The sequence below is a fragment of the Protopterus annectens genome, chromosome 6.part0 (genome assembly GCF_019279795.1).
Source record: "Protopterus annectens isolate FY-2018-M chromosome 6.part0, PAN1.0, whole genome shotgun sequence".
Taxonomy (NCBI): Eukaryota; Metazoa; Chordata; order Ceratodontiformes; family Protopteridae; genus Protopterus; species Protopterus annectens.
In genome coordinates, this window is record NC_056737.1 from 151182088 (window position 1) to 151199676 (window position 17589).

Sequence of the window (17589 nt, forward strand, 5' to 3'; positions counted from 1 at the left end):
GGAGAACATTCATGATCCATTAAGTCCAAACATAAAGCGAAGTGTCTCTGACATGACACTTCAGAGCAGCTCCCAGAAGATGGCTTTGACTGGTCAGATGTCATTGGATATTGCATCATCAATAAATGAAGACTCAGCTGCTTCACTTACTGAATTCAGCAGCAGCGAGGAACTGTCAGTTTGTTCTGAAGATATTGTGGTACAAAAGAATAGAATTCCAAATTCCAATGTATCCTTTAGGAAGCATTTGAATCGATCAGTAGTAGATGAGACTGACGTTAACATTAGCATGATCGTTAATGTTTCTTGCACTTCAGCATGCACTGATGATGAAGACGACAGTGATTTACTGTCCAGTTCCACACTTACTTTAACTGAAGAAGAACTTTGCCTTCATGATGATGATGATGATGATGACTCAAGTATTGTTACAGATGATGATATTTATGAAGAATGCAATTCACTTTGGGGAACTGATTATATAAAGAATGAATTACAGTCCTGGATTAAGCCCAAACTGGTGGTCAGCAAAGAAGAAAGAAACATACAGAGTACTTTAGCTGAGTTCAGTGATACCTTATCAGTTCTGGCAGAATCCACAAATAAAACTACAACTAAAGCCAGTCCAAAACAAGTGGAAACTAATGGAAATAATAAGAAAGAATCAAATGGTCAAATCATGTTGAATGTGAAAACAATTTCTAAAGAGAGTGCACGTGCTGATTCAGACCGGTTTGTAGATGACATGGAGAATGGCAATATTGAAAAGTCTCCTGAAAGGCATAAAAGTAAACTTATTCATAAATATGAGAGCCCTGGGTACTTTTCTTTAAACAGTAGCAAAGTTTTAGAAGCCACTAATTACAAATCTAATATGTTCCTTTGTAATTCTGCAAATAAAGATTCCAAGGCATGTGATATAAGTTGTTCACCATCATCAGAACTACCAATAGGCTCAGAAGGAGACACTCAAAAGGTTCATTTGATGGATAACTCCAAAGGAACTCCATTTTGTCATTCTGCTAAAAAAAACCTTCCAATGCCAGTTTCTCAAAATGTTAGCAGTGTTGATGCCAAGGCTGTTGGCTTTCAAAATACATCATATGATAGTAAAAATAGTGAAAACATCCTAAATGAGGCATCACTGGGAGATAGTGGTTCAGTGTACAGTACTCCTTGTAATGTAACTGAAAATGGCATTTGTTGTTGCAGTAGTTATTGTCATGGTAACGGAGAGAACATAACTGAAGAAGAGAGTTCAGTGCACAGCTTTGTAAAGGAGATAATTGGGATGGCGTCAACAGCATTAAGAAGTAAATCTAATGCAGAATGTGAGACAGAGAGTGTCACTTCTGTTACCCAAATTAGGGAAAAGGTTTTAGAACATTCTCATAGACCTATACAGTTAAGGAAAGGAGATTTTTACTCATATCTTTCTTTATCCTCTCATGACAGTGACTGCGGTGAAGTGAGCAGTTTTGAGGAGGCAAACACAAGTACTCCAGTACCAACAGAGGCTGAGGATGACCCTGACTCGGACGTAAAGAAAGACAATGAACTTGTTTTTGAGGCTTGCAAAGAAGATGAAGATTGTTTTGACCCTTTGCTCGACACATACACTTCTAGTTCAGACAGCACCCTTATATCATCCAGCAGTTCTGCCTATTTAGTTAAACAAGCAGATCATTCTGAAAGTCTTAATTTGTCTGTTTTTAGTGGAAATGTGGACACATGTGTGCCAAAGAGTGATTGTTTTCATAACCAAAACCAAACCTCTGTTCTGGACAGTGCCTGTAAAGTACATTTGCCAACAGAGTGCCAAAGTGAAAATGCTGATGTTAAAACATTACCACTTCCTACTACGAAACACTCTAATGATAAAACAAAACTAACAAAAAATACTTTGGCTCCCTTAAAGAGTGTCATCACAGATTTACACTTACACCCCAAGCCTATACATGAAATCTGTATCATGCAACATATTACCAAATTAAATGTGTCAGAAAAAAAGCCTTTTGATAATCACAGAAACTTCCACGTCTGGCATGATGTGAAGCCAAAATATGCAAAGCAAAACAACGGTCATCCTCATAAAGCAGATTCATCTGAGGAACAGGTGGGTGGCTATATGTTTCTTTTAAGTGTTTTACTGTTCCATACTGAACCTCAAAACTGCTAGATCAGTTAGATCACTAAGTACTCCCTTTCTCTATTTCACCTAACTTTTTGACTTTTCATATTTTAATAATTTCCAAGCATTCAACACATCATGCCTTTGTACAAGCATCCTGTTCTTACAGGTGATCCTTGGAGAGGACATACAGGTGTGTATTGCTAATCTTAAAGCTTAGAGTTTTATGCTTCCACAGTAGTAAGTGTGTTACTTATTTTTTGTTGCACTTCAGGCGTTTATATGGAATGAAATGTGATTGCAGCTAGCTTGCTACTGGTCATGGTTGTAGCTATGTGATTCTACTGTCTGAGGTTCATTTGTTTAAAGCTGTGTTACATTTAAGAAAGAAAACAAATGCACACAACATAAACACACATTGCAGTACCTATGGAAGCAGAACATAACCAGGTTAATTACTAATTGGGTATTTTGTTCTCTGCCCTTCTGTCCTCTTCTCCCCTTTCCTTTCCTTTCTTGAATTAAATAATAGGTCTCTGATGTTGAACATAGGAAATTATTCAAGTAGACCACCCAAAATCATGTTTGTGTACTCCAGGAAGAAGCTGTGCATTCACAGCAGCGTTGGTTTGATGGCATAAAATGCACCTGCTGTACATAGGTTCGAGTTCATAGGTAAGTTTGAAGTGATTATTCTGCAGACTATTCCAAGCCTAACAAAAACAATGCTCAAAAAGTTCTGTCCAGCCTCAAGGAAAGCAATAAAACATAGACCATGTGAGAAGCTGAGACTACCTGCATAATTACTTTGGTTTGCCTTGAAGCTGGCAAGAAGCTGCATTGGTCGACATGTAAAAGTTTGTTTCAGATATGGGGAATGTTTATATTGGGATATAAACATATCACACCGATGTAATTCCAGAGAAGAACAGTATGGCGCACAGGTGAACACCAATAAACACACTTTATTTAGTGCTTTTGTTGGCTGTTGACCAGAGACTTCTGCAGAATAAAATACACTCCGTACAAAATAGTTTAAATAATAAAGTGTCATATCATATGACTTCACTAATAGAATAATTGATTAATTAATAAAAACCTTTAAAACAGCAACAACTCAAAAAAGGAGGGACAGCAGACTGCACATTGCTAAACTTAACCTAAATATCCAGCTTTTAAAATAGCATTATTACAATAAGAATTAAATACAGAAAAAAAGAAGAAAAAATATATATTATTAATTGGTATACATTACTAATCAGTTTAAAAATTCCAAAAATATAAAATTATAGTTTGAAATGAATAATATATATAACTAGACATACTCCAAGAGGTATTGATAACTACATGTTGCCCTATATTACCCTTTACATATGAAATTCTGCTTTCAGTTTTAAATAACTGGTAATAGAGACCGTTTCATTAAGCCCTGGGGAGTGGGTTATATTGCATCTAAGATAGGTTCATAGGTCCATAGGTAAGTACTAGGCTATTAGCCCTAGGGCCTATATAAACCTAGCAAAAAGGTACCCTGGCTTTCGCAACCCAAGAAAATTATTTTCCTGTGCCCCTGTCGAGCAGAGCCACAGAAGTGATCCCTGAGGTGAATTTTCTATTTCCCATCCAATCATCAAGATTTTTCTTGAAGAGTGCTAATGAGGAGCTCTGTTTGACATAGATAGTCTTTTCCAGAGTGTGGGAAATCTCTGGGACAGGAATCTGTCCCTCCAGCATGTTCTGTTTATTGTGGTGAAACGGTTTAGGTCCCTAGAGCATGTAGCTCGGAGGGATTGGGATTTCTTTAAGTGGAGCATGTCCAACAGCTCTGGGTTTGACATAGCTTTATATGTTAGGCAGAGATCGCTTCTGAGTAGGCGATATGCGATGGAGTAGAGCTGGAGTTTTTTAGATGGTCTGCATATGGCATCTGTTTGAGGCCAGTAATCTTCTTTGTGAGGTATTTCTGTGGCCTTTCCAGTTGCTGTAGATGTCTTGTGAGGTACATACCAAAAGGGGCATTGTACTCTATAATGGGTCTAATGAGTGATGAGTTGAGGGGAACAATGACCTCTTTTTTTCTGGATGAGAAACCTTTTGTGATGAGGTGAGCCCAGTAGAAGGATTTCCTGACCACTGTGGCGATGTGATAATCAAAGGAGAGATTACTGTCCACCTGTGTCCCAAGGTCTCTTATCACACTTTTGGCATTAGGTAGACTACCACTTATGTGGTAGTTCATGGGTACAGAGTTTTTACCAAAGGGGATGACAATACACTTCTTGGCATTGAGCTTCAGGCCATGGCTTTGACAGCAGGCATCTGTCTCAGTGAGGCCCTTTTGTAGTATGTCCACATCATTAGGAGTTTTGATTATGGTTCCTAGTTTGCAGTCATCTGCAAACTTTGTTAGCCAAAGACCTTCTGTGTTAGCCTGTACTTCAGAGAAGTAGATACCAAACAGGAGAGGACCCAGGACTGACCCCTGTGGTACTCCACTTGTCACTGGTCTGAAGTTGGATTTGGAGTCTGCTACTTTCACAGTGTGGGTTCTGCCCATGAGCCAGTTGGCAACCCATCTTGTGACATAGGGATTTACACCTAGTTTACTGAGCTTATCTATAATTCCAGAGTGGGGGATGGTGTTGAAAGCCTTGGCGAGATCTAGATAAGCTGTGTGAACCACCTTACCCTCATCTATGGCTTTGGTGATTGCTTCAAAGAAGTCAATCAGGTTTAGGAGACATGATCTGCCCTTTACAAACCGAAACTGGGCAGGGTCCAGAGTTTGGAGATTGCCAATGTCTTTGTTTATGAGTTCCATGATGATACGTTTCATGGCCTTACAGACCAGGCTCGTCAAGCTAATGGGGTGGTAGTTCATAGGTTCATAGGTTCATAGGTCGGTACTAGGCTATCAGCCCTAGGGCCTATACAAGCCTAGCCATAACAATTTCCTGGCTATTTCTTCCCACATTATTTACTTTCCTGGACCCCTGTCTAGCAGGGCGACTGACGTGATCCCTGGGGTGAATTTCCTTTCTCCCATCCAATCGTCAAGGTTCCTCTTGAAGAGGTCCAAAGAGGCACTCTGCTTGACATGTATGGGCAATCTATTCCAGAGTCTGGGGAGTCTCTGGGTCAGGAACCTATCTTTCCAGCATGTTTTGTTTATTGTGATGACAAGGTTTAGATCCCTGGAGCGTGTAGCTCTGTGGGATTGGGATTTCTTTAAGTGTAGCATGTCCAACAGCTCTGGGTTTGACATGGCCTTGTATGTTAAGCAGAGATCGCCTCTGAGTAGACGATATGCGACAGAGTATAGCTGGAGTTTTTTAAGGCGGTCAGCGTAGGGCATCTGCTTTAGGCCTGTGATTCTTTTAGTGAGGTATTTCTGAGGCCTTTCCAGTTGTTGCAGATGTCTTGAGAGGTACATACCAAATGGGGCGTTGTATTCTATAATGGGTCTAATGAGGGATGAGTACAGTGGGACAATGACCTCCTTTTTTCTGGATGAAAAGCCCTTCGTGATGAGGTGTGCCACATAGAAGGATTTCCTGACTGTTGTGGCGATGTGGTTATCGAAGGTGAGACCACTGTCCACCTGTGTCCCTAAGTCTCTTATCACACTTTCTGTGTTTAGTGTACTGCCACCTATATGGTAATTCATAGTTCCCGGGGTCCATCGTGGCTCCCACTTTGTGGAGTGGGATAACCATTGTGGTGTGCCATTCAGTGGGCACAAAGCCTGAGGTGAGGCTATGATTGAACATGGTACTTAGGTAGGGTGCCAGTTCATTCTGTATTTCCACAGTGCCACATTAATTCCCTATATTTGAGGTATAACTCTAAACGGCTCCCTCTCCCCCTGTTACAAACTTGTTCTAGGGCACTAAATTTAAAATGGTGATCGAGATACTCCATAATGTGTTTGTAAAGTGTGTTTTTGAAATTATTCTTTCTTATGTCATACAAATGTTGATAAATGCGTTTATTGAAGCTATTGATAGTTTTCCCTATATAAAAATGTCAACACTTTTGACAAATAGCTGCATAAATCAAACATTTGCTGGCACAATTAAGTTTTTGTTTCAAGAATATCCTACCATACCCCTGTACATAAATAGACTCGTTCTCTAAACAATAAGGGCATTGAGTGCAATGGCCACATTTCCTCATCCTGCCTTTCATCTCTCCAGATATATTTGCTTCAAGAAGATTTTTGAAGAACATGTCCCTTTTGTACACAACCAATGGCTTGTCTCCTAATTTACTTTTATATATCAAACAGAACCCAGTTGTGGTTGATAATCTCTTTTATTCTTCCATAAATTGGATTAAATGTTAGTACCATGGCATTCTGGTAGGGTTTTTCTGTATTACCCCAGTAACTCTCTCTACTACACTTCTACCATCATTAACTACCTTCCCTAATAATGGGAAGAAGTGCCCTTTCAAATCTCTTTTTAATAACGTCATGAAATGTGGGTTCTATAAACTGTGTTGGATAACCACGTTTTTGTAACATATCTTTTAATATGTTAATTTCTTCTAAAAACAGTTCATTGTCACTAACCATCCATGCCAACCGAACTCCTTGTCCCTTCACCAAGGATCTCTTTTGTTGTACCGGGTGTCCACTGTTAAAGTGTAGGAGTGTGTTTGAGTAGGTCAGCTTTCTATATAGTGTAGAGGTAAAAATATGTTTTACCTTGTCTTTGCCAATAGTAATATCTAAAAAATGAATCTTGTCATCATTTGTTTTCATTGTAAATTGCAAAAAATGTGCACTTGAGTTAAAAAAAATCAAAAAATTCTTGTAATGGTTCGTATGAACCTTCCCATAGAATGAGTATATCATTCAGGTAATGCCCATAGAATTTGCATTGTCTAAATAATTCAAACCTAAACACTATGGACGTTACCCATTCTGCAAGTACAATATTAGGGAATAGGGGGGCACATGACGCCCCCATGGCCACCCTTGTTTTCTGTTTAAATAATTGGTCTTCAAAAAGAAAGTTAAGTATGAGGTCCATCACAGTTTTATACATGAATATCCTAGAGTGTCCAATGTTAGTATGTTTACATAAAAAAATCATAAAGCATCATGATGCCTTCACCATGAGGAATGACCATAAATAAATCTTTAATGTCAATTCTGGCCAACATTAATTGGTCTGTATATAAATCATCATGTATTTTTTAAGACAATCCCAAAAATCTTGTAGAATATGAGGACAATTTTTTATAACCTAAGATTTAGGTCGATAAATTTGGCCATAGAAAATGCCTTGGATGCATTTACATCCACGATGGGTCTAAGAGGGGGGTCGTAATGGACTTATGGATATTAGGTATTCCAAATGTTGTGGGGGTGCGTGGGTTGTCTTGTTGCATATCATTCAACTCAGCCAAAGTAATTTGTTTATCCAGTAAAAGATCAGTGAGTGTAATATCTATATATCTATATGCAATATTAAGTTGGTTGGTAGATCCTTCCTCATAGATGTCACTATACAAATGAGTTGATATTTTTCTATATATACCTTTTGATCCATTGCAACCAAACCACCCCCTTTATTAGGTTATTTGTCACCCATAATACTAAATAATAGGTCTTCTTCATCTTCTGTTAGATTACTTGGATATGAATTATTTTGTCTTAAATAGGCCTCTCTGATCTGTGTGGTACAAAGACTCTCAAATACCTGTGATATAGGATGCAGGGGTGGGTTGAAAGTACTGGCTTTACTAGAGATCGCTGTTGTTCCAAACTGTATATCTGTGTCAAAATAAAGTCTAAGATTTAATTTTGTGACAATTAACTTAAAGTCAAGTAAAGAATTTTCTATTCTTGGTCTTCGTACTGGTACAAAATTAAATCCTTTTTGAAATAATTTGGCCCACTGTGGTGTAATGACAGCTGTACTCAGGTTGTAAATTTTAAAGTCTCCATGTTTGTTGGTAACAACCTTGTTAAAATCATAATTCATATCAATGTTGTCATGGGTAACTACCATCTCATTGCTGCTCCCCTCCCTCTCCCCCACTGGGGTTTCCCCCTCCATGTGTATGAATCCTTTTAGTTTGAGTTGTCCATTCTCTGTATATTGTATTGTCCCCCCCTGTTGCCTTTGATTCAACAAGCATTTGGACCACTCAAGGGTTCCCCTAAAGGGACTCCCTGCTCATTATTGTTGATTTTATCCACACTATCATCAACCCGATTTTCTTCAATAATAACATTATTATCAACTTCCTCTTAGATTTGAACCCTATTCAAGTTAGGAAGGGGGTATGCAGTGCCTCTCTCATAATCATTGCTGTCCCTATTAAGTTTCTTAACTTTCTTATTTTTAATTGTCAGGATAACTTTATCTATATTAACAAAAATCGCTCTATACTCATTCATTTTAGAGTTGAAACACAAATCATTATTAATTCTATCGTTTGGCATATCTGCTTTGGTTTTAAGAACATTGATCTTTCTTTCATTGTCTCTTACGAAGAGTTCAAGCAGTTCACAACCATGTAGATTAAACATGGTAATAAGTTCTTTATGCAAGTCCGATCCATTGACAAGGCCAGTGGGAAAGTTCCATGTCCGTAGGCCCTTCGGTACCTGTCCCCTTCGCAGGCATTCCTTTAGATAACTATTTTCAGTCTGAAGCTTCCGTAACTTTAAAACCTCTTGTTCAAAGTTTTTAATCTGCTCGTCTAGTGTTCCATAATTTACCGGTTATTAGAATGAACAAAAACATCTGCTGTACCCTCTTGTAACCATTCAGAGAAGGAAAACGGCATGTAGCTATCCCCTTGCTGGCTATTACTAGTGCTAGCGTTGTTGTGACCACCTCTTCCTGCTGATGGTCCCATTTGAGTTGTCGCTATGGTAACCAGGCTACCCTGCCCGGGATGAATCATATAGGACTGTGAGTCCAAAGAACTTGTACTGGCTGCCGTATTGTCAATGTTTAAGGTCCCAAATGTTGTCGGACCAGAAATTAATGCTTTGCCAGTCCCAGAAAGTTGTTTAACCAACACTTCAATAAGTGTTGTGAGGTTCCCAATCAAAGTTTCCAACTCTTGTGGGGAACCACCAGTGTTAGTGTCCACCCTTGCCTCTTGCTCTCAATCCATAATACTCAGAAACAAAAACGAACCAAGAAAAAATTGTAATTCCAGAGAACAGCAGTGCGGTGCACAGGTGAACACCAATAAACACACTCTGTAAGTACTCCCTTTCTCTATTTCACCTAACTTTTTGACTTTTCATATTTTAATAATTTCCAAGCATTCAACACATCATGCCTTTGTACAGGCATCCTATACTTACAGGTGATCCTTGGAGAGGACATACAGGTGTGTATTGCTAATCTTAAAGCTTAGAGTTTTATGCTTCCACTGTAGTCAGTGTGTTACTCCTTTTTTGTTGCACTTCAAGCATTTATAAGTAATGAAATGTGATTGCAGCTAGCTTACTACTGGTCATGGTTGTAGCTATGTGATTCTACTCTCTGAGGTTCATTTGTTTAAAGTTGTGTTACATTTAAGAAAGAAAACAAATACACACAACATAAACACACATTGCAGTACCTGTGGAAGCAGAACGTAACCAGGTTAATTACTAATTGGGTATTTTGTTCTCTGCCCTTCTGTCCTCTTCTCCCCTTTCCTTTCCTTTCTTGAATTAAATAATAGGTCTCTGATGTTGAACATAGGAAATTATTCAAGTAGACCACCCAAAATCATGTTTGTGTACTCCAGGAAGAAGTTGTGCATTCATAGCAGTGTTGGCTTGATAGCATAAAATTCACCTGGTGTACATAGGTTGGAGTTCATAGGTAAGTTTAAGGTGATTATTCTGCAGACTATTCCAAGCCTAACAAAAAACAATGCTCAAAAAGTTCTCTCCAGCCTCAATGAAAACAATAAAACATAGACCATGTGAGAAGCTGAGACTACCTGTATAATTACTTAGGTTTGCCTTGAAGCTGGCAAGAAGCTGCATTGCTAGACATTGTAGAAGTTTGTTTCAGATATGGGGAATGCTTATATTGGGATATAAACATTTCACACCGATGTATCTTATTCATTTGTTGATGAAGTCATGTGATGGCAGTGAGAAACTAAAATCCCATTTGGGAACTACATCACAACTTAGATTAAAAATGTTTAAGTTGTACCTTTTCTTTTAAAGATATTTATTTGTTTTCATTTATATTTTATTCAGTAGCATTGTTATTGTATTTCTATTGCTAAGTCATTTTTGTGAAAGGTGTACTTTTACTTCTTGTCCATCTCTATAGCCACTGACTATCAATATTAATAGCTAGTTTTTCATACTGCTATGATTTACTTACCAACAGAATCTGGTGCCACAAAGTGACAGGTATTATCTTAGCAAGGAAGTAAATGTTTAAAATATATGAACAGGGGAGAAATTACAGTTTCCAACCAATGATATTGTAATTATATAATAAGAAAGCCTGAACTCCTTGACAAAGTGGGTGCCAAACAAAAATAATCTTCTGCCTTTATTTTCATAAGAACCACTTTCCTCTAATTTTAAAGTTTCCGATATTATTATAGGTTTACCATCAAAATGTTGAGTGACACATCATCGAATCCACTTATGCAAAGTCAGAACTCTGAATGGTGCAAGAATTGATACACCGATATTCCGAACTGTAAAATCCTGCACCCTTCTAGACGCATGTTAGCAATTGTTTTTAGGTGTGGAGTGGTTGGAAATGTCGACGTTTGTTTTTTTTCAGCAATTCGACAATTTGGCATTACAGATTTCACATAATAATTTCAATGATGTGAATAAACGGTGAAGCACAATCGACATTTTGATAGTAAACCATTATTGTATCTTGTTTCTGATTTCAGTAGCAAGGTTCTGTGAGCACAGCTGTCTGCGGTTCTGGTTAAGTATATTATATGCATGCAGTTAGAAACCTTTGCAGGTATAATATCCTTTAAAGGCTTCATATTAACAAGCCATGAGGAAAATGTTTGAAAAATAAGTGACAGCCTATAAAAATGTGGACAAGGTAGGTAAAGTTTGCTCCAAATATTAATGCATGAATCATGCTGCCAGTCCATAAAATACAAAATCCTCATAGGTTCCTAGCAAAAGTTTGAGAGTTTACTTGTAATGCCTGAAATTTCATTTACATTTCCTGCACTTTATACAGAAGTGGCTGATTTTATTAAATTATGAATTTTATATTCATAAATGCTACAACTATTGTAGAGTGTCTGCTCTTAAGTTTGCATGAGAAGCCTTGCAAAATCCTGACTTCTTTGTGTAGTGTATGTGACTTCTGTACATGCTCGATGGAAAATGCTATTCTCGTGGTATTGCTCTCATAGTGTGTAACTGTCTTGTTCTTCCTACTAATGTGTTACTTGAAAACCTGAGACATTTGCTGCAGTATATGATGAAATGCAACCTTACCAAATGGCTTGACTTTTCCAAATATGGCAGAAAAAGAAATATATTTACAACTTAATACAAATAAATGCATTAATATCATCTGTATGTACATTCCCCCAGGTAACAATATATCTACATTTGAATATATCCTGCACTGGTTATCATGTCACTACCCCCAAGAAACCCTACTACTTGGAGACTTTAACATAGACTGGGGCACCTGTTCCTTAGAATCCCCAACCACCCATATTAACCTGCATGCATTTACACAAATCATATCCACCCCTACCAGGATAGGTAAACCCAACCAAAAAGAAAGTATACTTGACTGGGTACTCATAAACAGTCACCCCCAACTGTACACCTCTGGTACCCTCCTTAATGGCCTAAGCGATCACCTTCTCACATATGTAATTAAGCACAAAACCATTCATTCCTAACAACCCTTACTCAGAAAGGTTAGAAACAATAAAAACTTTGACCCTGCCAAATTCCAACAAGAACTAAACTCATGTAATTGGTCTATTCTAAAACACCTCCCTTAGAGGAAGCAGTAGCATACTTTAACAACAAATTCCTTGAGATCCTTGATTTGCATGCACCTGTTCGTTCAAAGAGAACCAAGGCAAAAACTGCACCATGGCTTTCTATAGAGTCTAAACTCAAAATTACCCTTAGAAACAAAGCATGGGCTTTATGGCATTCTTCTAAAGACCCTCAAGATCACATTAAATACAGGCAATCCAGGAACGAAACCAAAAAATCAATTTTACAAGACAAAAAACAATACTACTGTAATTTACAGACAGTAAATCAAAATAACCCTCAGAAGTTTTGGGCAGGTTTAAATAATCTACTACATCCTGGACAAACTTCAACCCCAATCCCTGCTGCTACTATTGATAAAACCCCTGAAGATGTTTCTGATAGTTTTAACCAATTCTTTACTGAGACTATTCAAGCCCTAGCTAGCCTCCTAGCTCCCCTGGTCCTGAAAGTAGAACCCCTAGAAACCTACTTGCGTTCAGCTTCCAACCAGTCGCCACTTCACTTATCCATACCTTGATCAAAAAATTAAAACCCACTACACTTTCTGCTGATCAACTCCCTGCCGAGTACCTACAAAAATCAGCTGATGCTATTGCTTACCCCGTCTCAATACTAATCAATCGAACCATAGTAGAAGCTAAAATTCCCACCATCTGGAAAATATCCTATGTAATCCCACTTCACAAAGGAGGCAGCTCTACTGAATTCTCCAAATATAGGCCAATAGCTATACTCTCTCCACTTGCAAAGATTATGGAAAAATGTATTCATAGACAATTCATGCACCACCTAATCCAAAATCGCCTTATGGCAGACACTCAGCATGGCTTCCGTCCTCATCACAGCACTACTTCAGCCCTCCTAGCCTTTACTAACACCATAAACCATAATCGCAACAATAATTATATATCCTCAGCCCTCTTTTTGGATCTTTCCAAGGCATTCGATATGGTTGATCACCAACTTTAATCCACACCCTGCAAACATTCTGTCTAGATACTGGAGCCCTCCAATGGTTTCAGTCCTACCTGAATGGTTGACAGCAGGCTGTCCTCTGGCAGAACAAACTCTCTAACCTTCTACCTAACACCCTCGGCGTACCACAAGGCTCTATACTAGGGCCCTTGCTGTTCTCCATCTTCATTAACGACCTTTATACTGTCATCCCAAAAGTCAGCTGTATCCAATATGCTGATGACTCTACTCTGATTTGCTCAGCCACATCTCCAGTAGAGTTATGGTCAGCTACCCAGACCACCTTTAATACAATAGAAAACTGGCTTTCTGAACATCGTCTGATCCTAAATCCCAAAAAAACTAAAATGCTGTTATTTCACCAACACGTAGGTCTACCGCTTTCACCTTTACCATAAAATCAAATGATGGCACAATTATCTCCCCTGATCCATCTACAAAACTATTAGGTGTCATCATAGACAATAATCTCAAATTTGACCTACATGTTAACCAAACTATCAAAACCATCAATAAAAAACTAGGGTCACTTTACAGAATAAAAGCCTTCCTAACCCCTCCAGCTAAAATTGCCATAGCTCACTCTCACCTTCTTTCAACCCTTCTGTATGCATCCCCTCTACTCTCGAATTTGAACAAGACTGTCCTTAACAAACTCTCAATTTGTTACAACCACATTGCCAGGTTTGCCACTGGGCTGCCTTTTAGGACACATCATTGCATCAATCTAAATCAGCTTGGTTGGCTTGAACTACCTAGCTTAATCCAGTATAACCAACTGATTATGGCCTATAAAATCCTCTATAATCCGGACAATACTGCAATTAAAAATATTATCACCCCCTATAACAATCCTAGACCGCTTCAATCCTCTAAGAAACTACTAATTCAGACTAGCAAAATTAATAACACAGCCAGTGACTCTCTGTTTGCAAACTCTGTAAGTAGATCCTGGAACTCTCTTCCAGCTGATATTACCTTACTTTCCACCTTATATCAATTTAAAACTAGACTCAAACAACATTTGTCACTTAACTGGCTATGTCAATGTATCAAGCTTGGCTATCACGAATGTGTAAAAATCTGTTAACCAGTTTACTGTGTAATTTAATTTAATCCTGACTTGTGCTCAGGACTAACTTTAACCTGTGGAACTTGTTTAACTTGCTTACTTATGTAATCTCTGTAAATAGTCTGTTTGTAATATGTAATGCTGGTATTATGTAATGCTGTATCTGCTTACCCTTGGAGCTTTTCTCCCCGGGCCTCCGCTGAAAATGGACATGCATCCAGTCGGACTATCCCGGTCAACAAATGTAAAATAAAAAATAAATAAAAACAAATAAAATATAAATGCTGTATCTGTGGGTGGTTGCCTGTTGTGACTAACAAGTACAACTTGGAAAGGTCTTGTCAAGAATAACGATGTACATTATGATTGCACAGGTCTTAATATGAGCAATGTGGGATTCAAGCAAACAAGATATCTCTTTTAAAACTACTCTGGTAGGCAGTGAACACCAGCTCAGAGTATAAGGTCCAGTGATCCAAAACTAATCACCCAAATTTTGAAAACTCAGTTTACAACTCACATGCAACACCTACTGGATCTTGTTTATTCTCATCTTGCTGTAACCTTAGGAAATGGCAACAGAGGCCATTTGGAGTTAAGTATTCTCTGTAAATATTATACATTTCTAATTTTTGTAAATATGACAAATGATGTATATCTTAGAACTTAATAACATCAAGACCTAACCCTATATTACCAGCATTCAGTCTTTCTTTTCACAGGATTATTTAAGGCAAATTATATCTAGGCATTAAGCCCTTTATCGAGACACTGTTCAAATCTCTAATGGGAAATTAACTCTATTCAATTTACATACTGCAGAAGTATGGAAATGCAACATATATATATATATATATATATATATATATATATATGTATATATATATATATATATATATATATATATATATATATTATAAAGGTAGAATAGTCTGTCAAAAAAGGATAGTTTATCACTTAGTCTTCCTCAAATTGTGGCATAAACTACTTTCTAATATTAGGGCCTTAAATAATCCTTTCTAGTTTCAAAGTTAAAGTACATAATTTGGTAGGTGATAAACATCATTATATAATGACTGAATTTATTTATTATCCTTGATTGTACTTAATAACTATTTCTGCTGTAACCTTGTTTTTCTGAGGAATGGCAATTTCTTTTGCAAGCTTATTTTTATCCGGAATGATGTATAGCTGTCCCCCATTAACCATCTTCACATTGTTTTGTCTGTTAAATGGTTGTTTATCCTCCAGTGCCTCCAGGTGGCGATGCTACAACAGTAACTACTTCTCACAACAGACAGGCACCTCAAGCATGATTTGCTTTAACAACAGCATCACTCAGATGACAGTAGGGAGGGCGATGAAGTACTGGTTTACTGTAGCAGGGTCATGTGATGAGTATTATGAGGAAGCAAATGAACTATTCTGGAGAATGATCACATGTGAAAAGGTAATGGGAGGACAATTAAAAGACTGGTTTAGAAGATCAGTACTGCATATGCAAAAATGGCACTTTTTACTTTAACAGAGTAGCACATTCAGTCATATATCAGAGTGTGCAGTGCTCATGAGTAGATATTGTTGGTGTAACTGTCTGTCACTGGGTCCTACCATTTTAGACATGTACCCCTTTCTCACCAACAAAAGATTGCCTTCCAAAGGATATTCATCTGTTCAACTCAGGTTTGGGCATATCCATTTGCAGATGTGTACCTTTAACTTTATACTGGAAGAATAACCAACATGATTTTAATCAAAATTTAATGAAGGGCATCCTTCAAAGCTAAAAATTCAACTTCCATATGATGAAAACTGGAAGGCCTAGGTACAGTTTATTCAACATAAGTTATGAACTAAAAAATTATCCTAACAGAATCCTCTGCTAATACTCCAAAAGCCATCCAAGTAGGGCAAATCACAACCACCCATCTGTGAGCCTTCAATATTAGAGGTTTGTCTTATGTAGAGGCACAATAGACTTAACTGTGGGCATTCTGCTTGTGAAACAGTGACTAAGCCTTTTATATAAAATAAATAATTATTGGAGAAGAGTGCACTGTTGGGGTATATCTCACCAGCATGATTTTGGAAACTCAATCAAATTCATTTAAACAATAATGCCAGCAAATTCAATGTGTTGGACACATGAGAAGATACCATTTAAAAGAGAGTACTTCAGTTGTCTAAAACTATTCAAAGGTGTCTTTCAAGAAATTGATAGTATTCAGAAAATATACCACGAAAGCAGAATCTAAGTAGGCCAAAGAGAAAATAATACATAAACAGTCGAATCTACCAAGAGATCGCACACCATTGATTTGTTTTACATTTCCTTGTCATCTTTACCGAATAGCTGTTTCTTACAGGCAAACATCCGTCTTTGTAACATTTCTTCAAACATGCATTCTTTGCTTCAAAGCCATTATTTTTTCTAAATCTTCATTTTTGATCTTTAAGCACACAGTATATATAAAACCACATATTTACACTTAATTTTGATGATATCACTTTTCAGCTGCAACGACGCATCATATTTTCTTTGTTTTCATCATTACACTAATACTTTTTCTTCCGAATCATCATGATGCAATTTTGAACATTAAGCTTTAGACACTCAAATAACATTGTAAATAATTTTTAGAGCTAACATTTTGTTATGGCATCCAAAACATTTCAACTCTGTACATCTGAAGATTATAACTTGAAAAAATTTCACCCTCTGTTCCGTGATACAACATACTTAAATGTATGGTGTTAAAGATAATAGTCATCACAATCCTTAACCATCAATATCATCCAATCACCTTTCACAATTAGTATGTTAAAGTCCTTTATGAGTTACCCAATCTTTAATCATCTCTTTTATTTTATATATGTGAATAGACAACACAAGCATAACTCACACCTTCCTCCTCCTAATTTTAGTTTTCCTACTGATTTTCTTGCATTCATAAATACCCTCAGGGGTTAAAAAAGGTTGCCACAAAGTGAAGACTACATGTAGACTTAGTATAATCTTTGAGTGTCTAGAAAGCACAAAAAATGTGGTAGAGATGTTCCTCGATACAGATCATGTATGATTAGTGTAGGCTTTAATGAATCTGGTCAAGCTATTGTAATTGCTTGTCCTGTTTAATATTAAACAGTGTCATTCATCTCCATTGTACATTTAAATGTTTTCATTCCTAATTCATTACACCCCTCAGTCAGGACTGACCTGTTGCTCTAAAAAGTGTCTCTCTGTTGAAAAGTTGTCAGTCATAAAATCGAGTGCCGGCAGACTGAAAAGAACAAAACACAAGGACAAGAATAAATCACAAAGGTAGCTCTTCTCCTTTAGGCTTCTTTTTTGAAGGGGTAATCCCTCTTGTACCCTCTAATGGGGAACAAGCCCTCCCACACCCTTGAACTTATATA

The 17589-nt window shown here is 37.5% G+C and overlaps 1 protein-coding gene across 4 annotated transcripts in view; it reads left to right on the forward strand.

Moving 5' to 3' along the window:
• Nucleotides 1-17589, forward strand: part of AKAP6 (A-kinase anchoring protein 6) — a 2898826-nt gene that overhangs the window by 2684182 nt on the left and 197055 nt on the right. For 2 of the 4 annotated variants that reach the window (XM_044073884.1, XM_044073886.1), the window contains 2 exons: nucleotides 1-2116; nucleotides 2257-2324. The exon at nucleotides 1-2116 is cut by the window's left edge and continues 1331 nt beyond it. In XM_044073884.1, coding sequence (XP_043929819.1) covers nucleotides 1-2116; nucleotides 2257-2304 — 2164 coding nt within the window. In that variant the 3' untranslated portion in view covers nucleotides 2305-2324. Of the gene's footprint in view, nucleotides 2117-2256; nucleotides 2325-2663; nucleotides 2807-17589 lie in introns of all 4 variants that reach the window. The other 2 variants (XR_006365199.1, XM_044073885.1) reach the window with 2 other exon arrangements.